The 16,355-nt window shown below is 36.1% G+C and overlaps 1 protein-coding gene and 1 pseudogene across 2 annotated transcripts; both read right to left on the reverse strand.

The window, feature by feature from the left end:
- Positions 1-9,202, reverse strand: part of LOC149551529 (carotenoid 9,10(9',10')-cleavage dioxygenase 1-like) — a 64,260-nt pseudogene extending 55,058 nt beyond the window's left edge.
- Positions 9,203-12,815: 3,613 nt separating this feature from the next.
- On the reverse strand, positions 12,816-15,719 carry LOC149551530 (ENHANCED DISEASE RESISTANCE-like protein (DUF1336)). 2 transcript variants are annotated; one of them, XM_089787031.1, is made up of 2 exons: positions 15,440-15,719; positions 12,816-14,869 (listed from the first exon to the last, which is right to left on the reverse strand). In XM_089787031.1, exon 2 carries the CDS (start codon positions 14,540-14,542, stop codon positions 13,484-13,486), a length of 1,059 nt encoding a protein of 352 aa, XP_089643157.1. In that variant the 5' UTR covers positions 14,543-14,869; positions 15,440-15,719; the 3' UTR covers positions 12,816-13,483. The 2 variants fall into 2 exon arrangements, with proteins under 2 accessions (XP_089643157.1, XP_089643156.1); XM_089787030.1 differs by having other exon boundaries at positions 12,816-14,964.
- Between the last annotated feature and the right edge of the window lie 636 nt (positions 15,720-16,355).

Below are 16,355 nucleotides of genomic sequence, written 5' to 3' on the forward strand. Positions count from 1 at the left end.
TGCCTTTCTCCTTGGGCATCACATCTGAAGACAAAAAGAAAAAGGTTTTATTAAAAAGTTTTTAGCAAGTTAGTTTGCCACCACATAGGATGACGTCACCACCTTGTCCCTCCTTATCCATTGTTGACTATGACAAAGAATATGAATATGTTTAATGTTTTTACTCCCCTTGCAATTTGACCTCCCATCCACCTTGGCCTGTGCTTGTTTCCATTGGGCAGAGTGTTGTACTCTGTACCAGTGCTTGGGAATGCGTAGAGTTAGAGGTTAGTGTAGGATGGGAGAAAGTTAATATAGGTGTTAGGAAATTGTGTTAAGTTAATTTAAATTTTTAAGTTAGATTAAATTTAGTATGTCAAGTTTTAGTGTTAGTTGAATTCATTTAAATTGTAAGTTATTTTAGATTTAGCATTTTGGTTTTAAGTTAGTATAATTTAATATTTAAGTTTTTAAATTGTAGTTTAGTTTGTTTAATTAGTATTAGTTGTTAGTATTAGTGTTAAGTTTAGTTATGATATGTTTGTTAGTTTTTATTTTATGTTTTTGTTAATAGTTTTTAGTTAGTTAGTTTTAATTTTTAATTAAGTTTTAAAGTTGTGTTAGATTAGTATGTGTTAGAGTTAAGTTTTATTTAAAGTATTAGTCAATTATTTTGTATGTGGTTAGATCAAAATTAGATTTAGTTAGTTTTAAATTAAATTAGCTAGTTGTTAGTTAATTATTATAAATTGTTTTAGTTCATCCTACATTAAATAAAGTATGGAAAGGTTAATTAAATTTTGTTATTAGTTCTTTGTAAAAAGGAAGTTAGAGATTAGCTCAAATTTAGTAGAATCTTGTTATCAATTTATTTAGATTATGTTAGTAGTTTTGTTTAGTTAAAATCTAAGTGCGGGTTGCTTTGGCAATCAATTAATCTCTTTATATTGTGATAACCTTAATCTAATACCGAGTGTCGATGTCAATTTAATAACGAGCATATTAATTTAACAAAAGAACTTCCCTCTCAAGATTTGTAACTTAAGTTGTAATGTAGAGAACCTCTTCGTTATCTATGATCATAACCTTATCAAATCTAGACCATTTTAATTATTAATTATTATTAAAAAAAATTGTGTTCTTGCCCTCGTAATTTGGGCATGACACATAAGCACACTTGCCACTTCCTAGTTACTTATAAACCCTAATATTGAATAAGTCAAGCGACTGCATTCTTGGTTTTCCCAACATGGACATACTTGCCTTACACTAATGCCCACCCTGCTAGATCTACATGTAATTTTAGCACTAAAAACTATTACCACCATTGAAGAGGAAACTCCAAAATCCACAAAACCTCTCCAATGAATTGTTAAAGAAAACCTTTTTTTTATCATAACAAAGAAATTATGTTATCGAACTTACCCCGTTGTCATAGTAGGAAAGTTGTGTGAGAAAAAAATTGAACAAAATAGTGACTATAAATGGTATTGTGCAAAGTGTCTCACCATCTTTTCAAATTGTGATTATAGATATGTACTTTAAGTCAAGCTCAAAGACCATATTAGAGAAATGTGGGCAATTTCTTTTGATGAGATTGCAACTAGACTCCTTGGTATGCCTGCAAAAGAACTTTATATGCTACAATTAAATTATACTAAACCTGACCATGCAGAGGTGGTGTTTTGATCTGCACAATACAACCAGTTACTTTGCATAGTTACAAGCAAAATGGAAACATGTAATGATGAATTGTGTCTAAAATCAATAATCGTAGAAGTTGCTAAGTTGGATTTCATAAATGAGAGCACCTTGTTCTTTAATGAACTTTCACTCCTTGTTTCATTTGCCACCAAATAGAGAATGCAACAAACATGAAGGATGATATTTTTGAAGACTTTTATCCATACATGAAGATGCTCTTTCTTTTAAGTATATTTTATGTGAATCACCCCTTAATCTGTTATTCCTTAATACCCATTTTGTACCCTTACCACCTTCCCTGTTTGCATTGACTACTATCCCTATAATGTTTGCTTGTCAATAGGGTTTCAAGACCCCTTCAATACTTTCCTTTTCCTGTTATGATAAATTGAATTCATAGTTATTATTTGTGAATACTATATATTCTGTGTGGTGTTTTATGGCATACTATTTTTCTCCAATAATTTTGTGAGCTCTGTTATACACGTGCTCTATGTTTTATTTTTGCTTACACCTTGGATATTAGTATCTAATATATCTTACATTTTGTAATATCAAGTACATTATGTGATAATAATCACCCCTTTACTCTTGGTAATTTTACATTTCTAAAAATTAGATATTTTGAAACTATTATTCTTACTCTTGAACTTAGTTGATTTCTTTTCCTATGCAACTCACAAAGGATGATGGATACTCTTATTATAATATTGTAACATCATTGCACTTCTTTTCTTTTTCAATGTATAATGGTAATAGAAATGCATTGTTCATCTTATTGTACAATCCAAGAAATAGATCCCACTGTACCTAATCTAGACAACCAATCCATCCATAGTAGAAGTGTTGATCTGCAATCACGCAAGAGAAGTTGCCTATATTATGCCTGCCATAGAGAAGAAATTTGAGCACATCATTGCATCCAACGCTACCATATTTACAACTAGGACCAGACCATTCAGTACACAACCACCTCCAAGGTTCTACACATCCCCCTAATCCACAACCTTTTATTCCAATTTCAAAAAATTTTGTTAGACAAAGCCCTCATAGCCATCCCTATGGATTTCCACTTGTCATCTAAATATATAGATGCAACCCAAAAATTTAGAACTAGGATAGATGCCTTATCAAAATTACAAATATGTACTTCCTGTAAGGAATAATACCCTAGTATGAATGTGTGTACATCGAATGGTGGTATAACTTGTAAGAGATGTTTTGTTCTGATAGGATTCAACAACATGGACCCCTCTTAGCAACCAACTATGTTGATAGTTCTCACCCAAATAGAAGATATGCCTATTGCATGTATCACTCTAATCTTGCAAGTAACCCATGCTCATGGTGGGCACTACAAATATAGTGGACAAACAATAAGTTTCCCCTAGGATAGACAAACAACTACAAAGTATTTACCACGTACAATTGGTCAACTAGATGTCTTAATTGTTTGAAGACTAAATACAAGTGGGAAGCATTATGATTGCTACGTTAGTCGAAGCCGTGTTCACAATGCACTCTCATACAGTATCAAATTTGATCCTCACTACAAGGATGTAGAAATTGACAATTTGGCATTATCAATGCTCCCTACTTGCAATACATCTATTTCACAAATATTCTGTACAATTGATGATTGCAATGAAAACCTAGCTTCAATAGATGCTCTAGTTGAAAATCTACCATGTGATATAGAAGGTGACTCTCAATGTTCAACATCATTTATGATGAACCTACCAAAAAAATGTCATTAAGTACATATCATTGAGGATTCTTATTAATAGAACAAGAGCATAGGGCCATGGAAACTTAGCCACCCATAAGTTCAAACCCCATTAATGATTGCACTACTGAGGGTTTGTTTGACATGGCCTTTCCCACTCTTTTTCCAAATGGTACTGCACTACCCATTCAACCTCAAGCTAGAGAAGTTAAAATGCATAAATATGTAGTGTATCAAATGCATTTTCATAATAATGGGTTTGGCCAACATCCATGCTTTACATACTTCTTCTTGAATCTGATGATGCCTCATCAAAGCTAATTTACTACAATTGTTTTTATTAAACAAAAAGTTGAAGAAAATACACCATCGACCATTGAAGACCTTTGCTCCCACTTAACTAACCTACCTGACAATCAAGTAGCAAAAGAACTGATGCACTTTGGGTCTACTTGGCAAGGAACAAAAGTATTTTGAATACATGCCACATAGAGTTGACAAGTTTAATTACCCAAATAGGTTCCCCAACATTTTTCTTTACATTGAGTGTCACACACACTAAATGGCCCAATTTGCATAATGTTCTTTCCCTAAATGTTGCATCTTCATTGCTTTCTAACAAACAACACATTGACAATGTGATTAAAAACCCACATACAACATCACTATATCTACACCATTGATTCATAATTTTTCGCAAAGAGATAATTAAGAAGCTCATGGGGGAAACTAATTATTGGTATCACTTAGAGTGGCAGGGAAGAGGGTCTGCACACATACATGATGTCATTTGGGTGAAGAATGCCCCAAATATGGATTCACTTGATTGGGAAAACCCTGTCATAGTAGAACATGCAAAAAAAATTCTTTGAGAAATATGTCATAGCTATCAACCCTCTCTCAAACTTTGAAATAGACAACATGCAATGTAGAGCTCCAACAGATGATCCATGCCTTCTAAATACAACTGAAACAACTTCTACTAATCTTTTTTGTTGATTATGAAGAGTTGGTTAATCATGTGCAAATGTACACTAGATGTACTGAGAGGACATGCCTACGTAAGAAAGGTAAACACATGCAATGTAGGTAGAAATCTCCTTGGAAAGAATGTGAACAACCATCATTACACTATGACGAATCCAGACACACATCCTTTGAAATAGCTAGAAATGATGAGAGGTTGAACATCCATAACCAACAAATGCTAGCAATATGGAGAGAAAATATAGATTGCCAACCTATTACATTTCAAGCTTGAGTTCTCAAATACATTACCAAATATGCATTGAAAGTTGAAAAAAGATCTAAAAGCTATTTTTCAGATGTTCACTAGAATTTGTTCAAATTCAAAACTAGAAGACATTGTTGTTAAAGCATACTAGAATTTTATGGCCGAGATTGTTGTCGAAGGTGACATTAGTGAAACATGCCACATGCTTCAAAAATTGCCTCTTGTGAATTGCAATCGTCAGTTTATGTCTTTGAATGTGGGGAGAAAAGTGTTGCACCACCTTAAACAAACAATTGATGGTAGCATCATATAATCTAGTTACATACAAGCCTACATGGAATGTCCAGCTAACCTAGAACTACTTACACTAATTGAATAAGCAAGATCCTATACATTAGCTTTATCTCGCAAACGAGACAAGTGGAGAATACAAAAGAAAACATCAATAGCATCAAAATATCAACCTTGAATACATATTACATCCATGTATTTAAAAGAAATCCTCTCCTCCTTTTGTGTTAGGAGTGAGAGCTCTTCTAATGCAAACTCATGCTAAAAATTAATAAAATAAAGCTAATTACATACAAATTGACTCTCTAAATGACATTAAGTAGTTATCCACTCTTGTTTCTATCAATTAATGGGTGCATGAGCCTTTACATGAATTAAAAGAATAAGAAGATAATAAGAGAGAAGCTATGAGATGATCTGGGAGTTTTAGAGACTTATAAAAATGGAATTTTGACCTTCTCTCGGTGTTTCTTGGATTTGAATTGTTGTCAAAATGTATTTTTGATGCATGGAATGCTCAAAAATAGCATCTAGCAATTAACTATCAGCACATTATTTCATCTTCAGAATTTGTCAACTCACCTCTTGATTTGATGCACATTTAGAAAAGCACACCTTGTGATAGGGTTTAAGAAAACTAAAATTTTGCTAAGTATCAAAATTCAATTTTCAGCATCTGGGGTTTCTTCCCCTTTAGACCAAAATGATGTCTAGATGTTTGCTTTCGAATTTTTCAATTATTTCTATGATTTCCTTAACTTCCGACAAGTCTAATGACTCGTACTTATTACACACCACCTGGCAACAATTAATTATTTCTATCCTTGTATCTGCAAAATCTTCCAAGTTGGAATCTAACTCCAGTAATGCTTCTTCTGTTTTAAAGATCTATCTGACATCATCTTCATATGAAGTGGCCTCAAATAATGCTTTGACTTGTTGCACCATTGTCAAAATTGACGAAGGTTGAGTTCTTGACTCATCCTAAAAAATATCTAGGCTAGCGACATTATGATATTTGTCCACTTCCAAAAATTGCACTCGAGTTTTATTCCTTATCTCTTTGATATCTTCATAGAATCCCTCCATAACTTTATTCCTCACTGACACTTTCTCAATCGAATCATCTAATTTATCCAATTCTTCAACTATATATATCTCCATTAACATCTGGTACATCTTCCCTTTAATAGATTTCAATGCCTGCAAATAGTTAGCCTAGGTACCCACCTCATCCATTAGCCCAAAATCTTGGTTTACAATTGTAACCAATTTATCCATGTTATTCTGGATACTGTGCAGAAGTGTCAAATTACCTTCTATAATTTGCCCTCCTTTATATTCAAAATTGTGATGCCACCTATTAGAAACGTCCAAAAATTAATCAATTTCTCCCAAGGCTTGCCCTACCTCTTTTCTCTCCAATGCTACCCCTAAAGAAATCTTTGGATGATTAGGGTCTATTGGCCCCACTATCTTGTTCAAGTATCCCCTTAACAGCTTGTTTTGCTTCCTCAAAACCAAGATTTATGACTCACCTTTATGGAGGTGTGAGAACACTTGTTTAAGGCATGTGGAGATTAAAGCTTTCATTGTATCTTGATTCTTCATGATAAAAGCCAGTGTTTTAGCATTGCCATTGGATGGCTTAGGCTTTTAAACCACTTTTATCAACTCCACCATACCTTCTTCTTCAGTAAGCTCTACCTATCTTCTTTGTTAGAATAAAAACTCCTTTAACCATGGAGTTGTTCCCATGGGTGACATATCTGATATTGGTCCTTTCCCTTTATCACTTCTCTTTGGAGTTTTTTGGTGTTGAGGGAGGACTACGGATTGAGCCTTTTTATCTACATGGGTTGAGGGCCTAGTATCTGTCCTTGGAAGAGTTCGTTCCCCTTCTTCATTAATATGTCCTTCTAACACTTCATCAATATTTAACTGGACATACTCCCCTTCCTCTAAGGTTTGACTCTCAAGCTCAACTATCAAGGGAGGTAGGGCAACTGGTTCTTGCTCCAATTGAAGAGGCACAAACAGAAGATCTCATGATGGCGAAGGAGGGATACTGAGAGGCCCTTTTGGTAAAGGAGGAAACTAATTCCAATCTTCTAGAAATGACTCATTCCATGGGGTGTCCCGTATCTTCTCCCCTTCCATTTCTGTACCTACTAGCATGAAATCAAAATCTGAAATGTTGAATACATTAGCTCCTACACCCTCCATCTTTGCAATCCATTTCTCTTGTTCCTCTTTTGAGGCCTCTACATGGACAAGCTCTTGGGAATAGAAGGCGGTGTTTGAGTCAAACTCTTCCTTCTTTCTTCTTTTGCAACCTATGTTGAGTGAGTCCTCTTATTTAGTGGGAGATATTCGATTTTCTCTCCTTCTTCCTCGTCTTCTACCAAGGGGAAGATTTCCAGAACATGAGGTGATTGAGTTTTCTTCAACTTCCTTTTCTTCTGTCCTACTACCTTGATCTCGATTCGAACTCTTCTTGGCACTGATAGGGAGGCTTCTGTCGAGGCTATAGGTTCTTCTTGTACCTGTATTGCTTCTTTTGTTGGTTGAGCACCTTCTTGTTCTACTTGGGCTTCCTCTTGTGTAGTTGGCTCTGCTTGACCCTCTTCTTCTTGGTCTCTCAATTGAGTGACCCTCGTTCTCTGCTTTCTCTTTACCCTCTCAGTCTGAGAGTACTCTACCTCTCGTTCATGTTGATGTACCGTTTCCGACCTCAGTGGTGACTTTGTGAGGTAGGTAGGTATAATGACTTTGGTTCCTTTTCACTTCTTGGGTCAAGTCGTGGCTTAAAGGGTTGGGGCTTGGGGAATTGGGTCTAGATGAAAAGATTCTCTAACCCATTCTCTTGTTAGCTCAATAACATGTCAAGCGTATGATGAATATCATCATTTTCTTCTCGCCCAGTTTCTGCATTCATGATGGGTCCTCATATATCTTATCCCTACTGCACAAGGGATCCAACACCTTAGGGACATCCTTGTTCCATGCTTTGAGGGAAATTTCTAGCTTAAACACCTTTTCAACAAGTTGTAGACTCATTCTACAATAGTCGCTTATTCAAGACATTAAAGTCATCTACAAATTTTATCTAATGATCTTCAAGTGCCATCTCAGGCATGGACTTCTTCCCTACCAAATGTTGCACCATTTCAATATTGTCAAAGTATAGGCAAGGTGACTGATAATCCTTAAGAGGATATTGGTCCTATTTCAAATCAAATGTGGCAATGTCCTGCTTCTTTTTGACCTCAAAAGCCCCAATGGTGATCAACCAGACCCATGTCTTCTTATGTTGTTTCCTCACCCTATCATAGACAGAGGCTAGTTGCCTTGCTATCTCTAATAACAACAATGTATCTAATGGATACCTTTGAAGCTTCTTCAAGCATAAGAGAGTACTTGCTACACAAATATAAGAGAATATGTTGAACTGGACAAAATAAGCTCCAATCTGTGTTATCTGGTGTCACTACTTCTACTAACGTTCTCTTGGCATAGTCCCCTTCTATAAATTGAATGATGGCAAATATGAACCCATCATTGACCAACCTATATTCAAGATTCTTTAAAAGGAGCTTCTTCTTCACAACCTGGAGATAAACTATGTACGACTAGGCATTTGCATCCAGCATGCTTCCCTTCCTAAATAACCTCGGGTAATTTGTAAGTCCTGCTGCTAGAAGATATACTATATACGAAGTCATATAGAAGAGGGGATCATTCTTTACTGAAATCAGTTAATCATCTAGATTGTTGCTGAGGGTAGTAACCCAATCAATAGGCATCTTCCTCATCCTAATAGTTTCTATAAAGTGTACCATCCATGTCTCTAAGTGACTAGCTATAGGGAGGCCCATGGCTCTACTCAAAAGGACTATAGAGTAGCCAATGTCATCTATCATGTAACCTCGGGTCGTATTGACTTTTCCACTTATCTTGTTTAATGGTGTCCTGTAAATAAGGTACTTCCCTTGTACCACCTTCTTTGTTTTTGACTCGTTTTCCCTTTACCATCTATCTTCCATGTCATAGGTGATCTGTAGGTACTGATCTACCCATGGCAGATGGAAGACCTTCTCAATGTTCTGAGGTCTAATGTCCAGGACAATTTCCCCAATCACGCTCTTAACCACTTTCTCTTCTGACACGTAATGGTGTGCTAGAGTCATAATCAGTTCCAATGATTGAACTGACACCAGATGAGAAGTTGCATTTACTAATCCACTTTTGATCAAAGCCGACACCATGGCTGACCTTTCTTTGGGCTTGTTACACAATAGCAAAAATGTGTTCCAATCAATATGTCTAAGCTCGATATCTCAAATTTTTGAGTGCTTGTCTCAAAATCGAGATTTCTTAGGCACTTCTTGATATTTGAAGGCAACTAGTTTTGGAGCAATCTTTAAGGCCATAGAGGATGAAGATGACACCATTTTATCTACACAGAAGAGAAATGTCAATATTTTCAATGATGGAAACTTAAGATGACCTTAAAACATAACGTCGACTAACAGAACCCTGACAAAAATAGAATAATTTGATAGAAAACCCCTAACTATTCCTAAAATGTGCATATGCACACATGGCACACTTGCGCATGTGCACAATGTGCTCTTTACAAGGGTTACAAAGGTGAATGAATATAAAGTGTGCATGTTGTGCACTTAGCACATGTACACTACATGCACACTTGACTTTGTGTACATGGGGACTTCTTTTGGTTTATATGCACTATGTGCACAATAAGAGTGTGCACACATGTGCATGTGTGCATCTTTTGGCTTTGTTTTACCTTAAAGAGTGTGGATGAAGCAGTGTGTAGTATGAAGATGCAGAGCTCAAAAGGGTGAGAAGGTGCAGTCTTAGTAGGCACGAAGGGAAATAGTGATTGAAAGAGGGGGAAAGGGGTCTTATCTATAGACAATGGTCCAGGAGGGTGCGCATGTGTGCAACCTCAGTTGGAGGTGCATGCACATGTTGCGCACTTGGCATGATGTGCTAGTGCGCAACTATGCTTTTTTGCACTTGTGATTCAAAATTGTCTTTCTGACCCTCTAGTTGCTCTCGAACTTGCCTAACCGAGTACTAGGGACTGACCTGGATCTTGAGGAAGATCGTGGCACCCGATTGAGTGCTTTGAGAGGGATCTCTCGCTTGAAAAGAGCAACGCCCTCCCATTTTGGACTTAAAATAGGCTGTGTGTTGTAAAACCACAACAAAGACCTAGCCCAACTTCTGCCTATTATGGATAAACCTATCTATGCATCTCATACTAATGCAAAAAAATCATGGCACAATTTTAATACAGTTGTAACATTACAAATGATATATAGACAAGAAGGTGATGATCCAATTCAAATACAATTTTGCCAAGCACTACAAAACATGTGCAACGCAGAACCAACCCTACATGACTGGGAGTTGTTCATGACTCCCACAAACAATAACCTCACACAAAATGAACAAGTTGAGTTTAACCAAGCAACACATTTGTTTGCTACCAATGAACAAGTTTCACTCCACAACAAAAAAATGCTAAAAGAATTGAATACCCCTATTGCACTTTATACTGTGATAAATGCACATCATAGTCTTGAAGAATTTGTTGATGATGAGCAACTATTTAGAGAAGTTTTATTATGTAAACTCCAACATGTTATGCTTACAAGAAACCTCTACATCACTAGACGTCTTCTTAATGAAACTCTTGTAGAGGTAAAAGATATAGTGTATCCAATGGATTGTAAACCTCCTTCATTACCTTCATTTGTTACAGTAGAGTTCAATTGCTATATTGGTTCACCTTGGCATCCTAGAAACCCAAAGACCACTCTAATACAACCCATTTCTTGAGGCAATTGTACACAAATGCCCCTCACCACTACCTGGGCTACCACTATTCACAAATCACAAGGCCTTACCCTAGGTAGAGCTAAAATTGACATAGGTAGATCTGAAAGACAAAGTCTCATCTTCACAACAATCTCTAGAGTCAAATCCATCCAAGCACTTTGTATAGAGCCTTCCTTCTCTTTTGACCACTTTTGTAAGATGCAAAAAAATCCATACAATATTATTAGAAAGAAAGAAGAAACACATTTGCATGTAATCTCACATACAAACTAGATCTATGAAGCTACTTCTACGATAAATGGTAATGTTAGACATTCCAAAACTCTTCCTTTTTCATTTATTAGGTTCTTTTTATCACTTCCTAAGTAATCCATTACTCTTATCTACAAATTGACATTTATTGAATTCACACAAGGTGTTCATACACTAAAAAATAATCAAGATAATTTCAAGTATGTCAAGTAACTTTTTCAACACTTTTACAATTTGACTAATTTTTTAATTTTATAGAAATGATTCATATCTAAACTGTCTTATTAATTAATCTTGTTTTCTTTTTATGATGCAGGAGCATCTTGCATAGAAAAATTATTGAAAAAAAAAAAAAAAAAATTGGAAAGAAAAAAAAAAAATTGTGGAGGAAAGAGAAAGTGACGAAAATTAGAAGAGAAATAATAAAAAAAATAAAAAGAGGAAAAAAAGAGAAAAGAAAGGAAAAGAAGATTTCTATTTTCGAGGTGCATAGGTGGCATAATAGAAAAAATAAAAATAAATGGTTGTCATTCCATTTATCGAGGTGTGTGGGTAATATTCTAGAAAGTTATAAGTATTCTAGAAAGTTGTGGATATTGTAGAAGGTTATGGAAGCTTGAGAAGTGGAAGCTCAAGGAGAAGCTTGAGAAGTAGAAGCTTGAAGTGGAAGCTCGAGAAGGAGAAGCTTGAGAAGGAGAAACTTGGAAATGTCAAAGCTTTGGAAGGAAAGCTTGGAAAGGTGAAAGTTGTGGAAGGTGAAGCTTGGAAAGCTTGGAAGGCTTCAAGGTGTGAAAGAGAAAGAAAAAGAGGAAGTGAAGAGTGAGTTTTCCTGAGTCTGTGAATGTGAGACAGTTTACAGTAGGATTGTGGTGGAGTTGTGAGTGTGTAGACAGAGCACCGAATGTGAGGCAGTTTACGCTTGGATCTTGGATAAGGTTAGAGAAGAGCTAGTGGTTGCGGTTTAAAAACAAGGAGGTTACTTGGGAAGCATTTTATCTCGTTGTCTTCATATTGTTGCATTCTTGGTTGTGAGTTGGTAAGGGTGGTGTGGCCCTTCGTCAGTGGTATCAATGCATACCTTCATTAGTGGTATCAAAGCGTACCTTCATCATTTTACATACAAGATTTTACTTGCTATCACAAATATGACTACAATTATTTTGTCATTTGAAGACAAAAAAATTATTCCATAAATTATATAGTTCAAACCAACTCTTAAATTGGAGTGTCGTACATTAAATAAAATTAAATTGTACAATTTAAGAGGTTTGCGGTGTGTAAATGCTCAATTCTATATAAAAACCTAATTGTATGCTATCAAATATAAAATCCTTCTTTCAATTATACATCTCTTCAATTTTACCTTTTTAATCAGCGTATCCCTTGCACCTCCTCCTCGTGAAGTGCAAGTTTAAACATGAACCATCACAAATCGCTCAAATGGCAAGTTGTGACAAATGTCAAGTCATTGGTAGAATGCATTTGCTCATCATTTTTATTTTAGTTGGATTTAAGTTTAATTAGCGTATAACACTACCAATTCTGCGACTGACATGTAAGTTATATGACATTCATGTTTTTTCCCAAGCCATGGACAGGCTAAAAATCCAGCTCTTTCCCTTCACATGCCAACAAAAGCCATCCTCATGATTACAACAATCAAACAATTAACCACTAGTTGCGCCACAACTAAATCCTATTACATTGCAAAATATATCTGCAAATCCACTCACAAATGCTTGTCTCAAGCTGCAATTCTCAACCAAAAAAAAGAAAGCGTTGGCTATATTATAGTTTCAGTCCATCATAATGCAGATGCACTGCAACTTCATGGTCATGTTCGAATAATATTGTATATGCACTGCGGCCTCAGCATGTTGTTCCATCTGAGATTGGACCTCATGGGTATGATGAAACAAATAAACCAAAACACAATTTTTTTTACAACGAAGTCCAACTGAGCTTATACAAAAAAGATATAAATCCTACCATACATCTTCAGGCAAATTTTAATATCAGGAACACTAGAAATTTGGGAAATCTGGCTTTAAATGTGGTACTGCAAATAAATTAGCCTGTACACAGTGTAACCTAGCCACTGGCTTGCTAAGGAAAAAACCAAATGAAACTTAAAAATAGTAAGTGGATGAGTATCCTTTCTAAAGAACAGTACATATTGGAATGTAAATAATTGTGCCCTGTCTCCATCAACATCCTGCAAATCAGTGAATACACTGAGTGCCTCCCCAATCCATCTTGTTTACCATTCCCTCTGCTTCGTTTTGAAAAAGCAAAATGTGCTCCGCTAATCCCTTCTCTAGCAACACTTGTAAGCAGAAACAAGGAGGAAATGTCACCAGTTTTTGAAGGCAGCAGTGCAGAACGGCATTATGATGTAGCAAACTTCTAAATTACCAAGAATCTTAGGAAATATTTTCAGTATCATCATCTTTACTGTGGTCCACTCCATTAACATTGGAAGAATCAACCTTATTTAAATGTAAAGAATCAACCTTATTTAGATGGGAAGAATCAACCCCATTTAAATGTGAGGAATCAGCCGGCTTAACATCTGGTGAAGCGATATCTGTCCCATCAGCTGCATTTGGATGTAGAATGTTTGAAAATCCTTGTCCAATTGACTTCCACCAAACCTGCGATGGAAGGGAAGAATCTCCATTCTCAGAAGAACCATCAGAGTATGGAACATGATCAATAGACTTGGCGGAAGCTGGATCAAGCTCAGAAAATCTAACGGCTCCTAAAATCCTTTCAGGAAGTTCGTCTTCAGTCTGACTTTCTATTAAAAATGCCAAATCAACAGTCAAACTTGTAATATAACCAAATGCAAGATGCACAATTGCATTGGCAATGATAGATGCGCCAATATCCACATCAACCTCTATAAAATTTTCTCCCTGTGAATACTTACAAGAGACAGCTCTACCAAGAATGCAAATAGCCTGTTCTCCAACAGCTGTTCTTACAATCCAAGGTCCCTTGACAATATTGGCAATCAGCTTGAGGCGGGACTTTCTGAATGCATCGTCGCCTTTAAGAAATTGATCCATGAGAGATCCCTCGGGAATGGGATCATAAGTGTAAAAATATGCTACTGCAGTGTGATTATCCTTGCTGGGAACCTGCAGATTGAAGGCCCAAACAAAAGGTTTCTTGTCATCCTCACAACCCTTGGAGGCTTCCTCTAGGGCTCGCCTGACTCGACCATTAGGATGCTTCAAGACTTCATGAATCTTGGACGAGCCCTTGAGCCAATCAAAAGCCAGAGGCTTAAGAAGCCAATCCCCACCACCAATCTTTGTTTTAGAGGTAAGATAATCAGGTCCTCTCACGCGGAAACAGTCCCCGGGAGGAGATGCCCAGCCATTGGGGCAATTGTCTAGATCTAGAAGACGTACAGATCCCTGATGCTTGAGCTTTTTGACCCATTCAGGATCATTTTCGCCCTCAATATTAGCCATTTATGAATCTTTGTATGCAATAGATGGGCAATTTACACCAGTTTTCTTATTTTTATCTTGAAGAAGAGCGATGCAGGAAGTTGTCTTAAAAATTGCTCAAACTATGAAATATATTCAAACCTATGTAATTCTCTTTGTTAAATACTGTCTGATAGAAAGCTACAAAATAGCCAATAAACTAATGTCAGGCTCTGCCTTTTCCTTCTAAATAGTGTACATGTGAAATCCCTTCAACAGAAGCCAATCTTCCTGCTGTGTGTAGTTGGCAGTGGAAAAAACTCTAAAGAAAATACTTCAGATCTGAAATCTCTTTTCTTCGTCTAAACCCTGATCATCAAAATATCCCGGCAGAATAAACGAAATAAATCAACTGAATCTCAGGATCTTCAAACCAATCAACCAATCAATCCTCAGCTTTGTCGCTGCAAAATTAACACCCACTCCTCTGGTTTCATTTTTTTTTCAGTGCTTAAACCAAATTAAGCTAAAACAGTACTCTTGCAAAATCGAGACAAAAAGACACCCCCGAAAATCCTTGAGAAAAAACAAAAAACCAAACCATAATTTTCACAATCAAACAACAACCAGAAATGACATGTGGTTTCAGACCAATTTAAAGCAGCACCTTTTCCCTCGAAATATAGAAGACCTAAATCCATAAGCTTCATCCACTCTTCAAATTCTATTTACCTCTAATCCATTCTTGCAAATTTTATCCTGCCGCAATAAAACAGATCCCCAAAAACCAAAAAAGACAAAATCCTTCCCCAAAATTGCCCCTTTAGATCTAGGTTAAAAAAAGTCAACATGAAAACCCCCCTACAGATTCTCAACAGTAGATCACTCTTGGAAATTAAAAAAGGCCCAGAAAACTCTAAATTTGTACCAGATGCATACCTTGTTACATGTTTTCTGATGAAGAAAGCGGCATCAAATTTGAGGAGACAAACGGGAGTCCAATTCAAACCGAAAGATTCAATTACACTCTGAAAACCCAAGATTTGTAGATCCGACTCTTCCGTATAACTATGCCTTCTTAATCGAACTCCCACCACAGCTACAGACCACGAACAATTTTTAGCAGCCTGGAAACAACGAACAAATTGAGAAAGAATAGCAACAGACGAGATCTTGATGCCGAAAAGAATGAACGAAGATGAAAGCTATCGGTTAGACTAAGAAAAGAAGGCAACGGACATAATAATAAATAAAAGCAGTCGGAAAGTTTGTTTCTCTATTAGAGTTTTTTAAAATTGAAAAATATGGTCCACTAAGAAAAGGAACATAGGAAATTTAAGTGTGTAAGTAATGTTGTGGGATGCTTTATTGGATGTGGGTTGGAAGCTTATCATTTAGGATTGAGACTCCTTGCCTTGTCTTGATGTTTGTGGGTTGGAATTGCTTGCTGCTTTGCCCTTGCCACTTTGCTCATTGGGATTGTCCATTGGTTGGACTACTTTAAATGAACATTTTTAGGATGTGGTGAGGAAATCAATGTTAGAGAGTGCATCCCTGGATCCAAAGTTGCATGCATCATTTTAAATTGAAATAGAATAATGGATAGCTTATTTCTTTATGGTGGTATTTAGATTAGTTTAATTATTAGAAGTAAACAAGTACAATTATTGAGGTGGTAGATTGAGTCAAGTATTTGATAATGAGGTGAGATGGATAGAAATATATAGTTTGATAAAAAATAAATGTTGAAATAAGTATGTTATCAAATCAAATGTGAATGATATGATATGGACAAAAGGTTGTATTCATATGATATGAGAAATTATTGAAAAAAGGGAAATGAGTGCATCAAAAT

This window comes from Cupressus sempervirens, chromosome 6 (assembly GCF_028749045.1).
Source record: "Cupressus sempervirens isolate cs-2001-9-10 chromosome 6, ASM2874904v1, whole genome shotgun sequence".
In the NCBI taxonomy this organism is placed as follows: Eukaryota; Viridiplantae; Streptophyta; class Pinopsida; order Cupressales; family Cupressaceae; genus Cupressus; species Cupressus sempervirens.

Excerpts from the sequence above, each read along its gene's own strand:
- LOC149551530 (XM_089787031.1), bottom strand. The coding sequence starts at position 14,542 with ATGGCTAATATTGAGGGCGAAAATGATCCTGAATGGGTCAAAAAGCTC.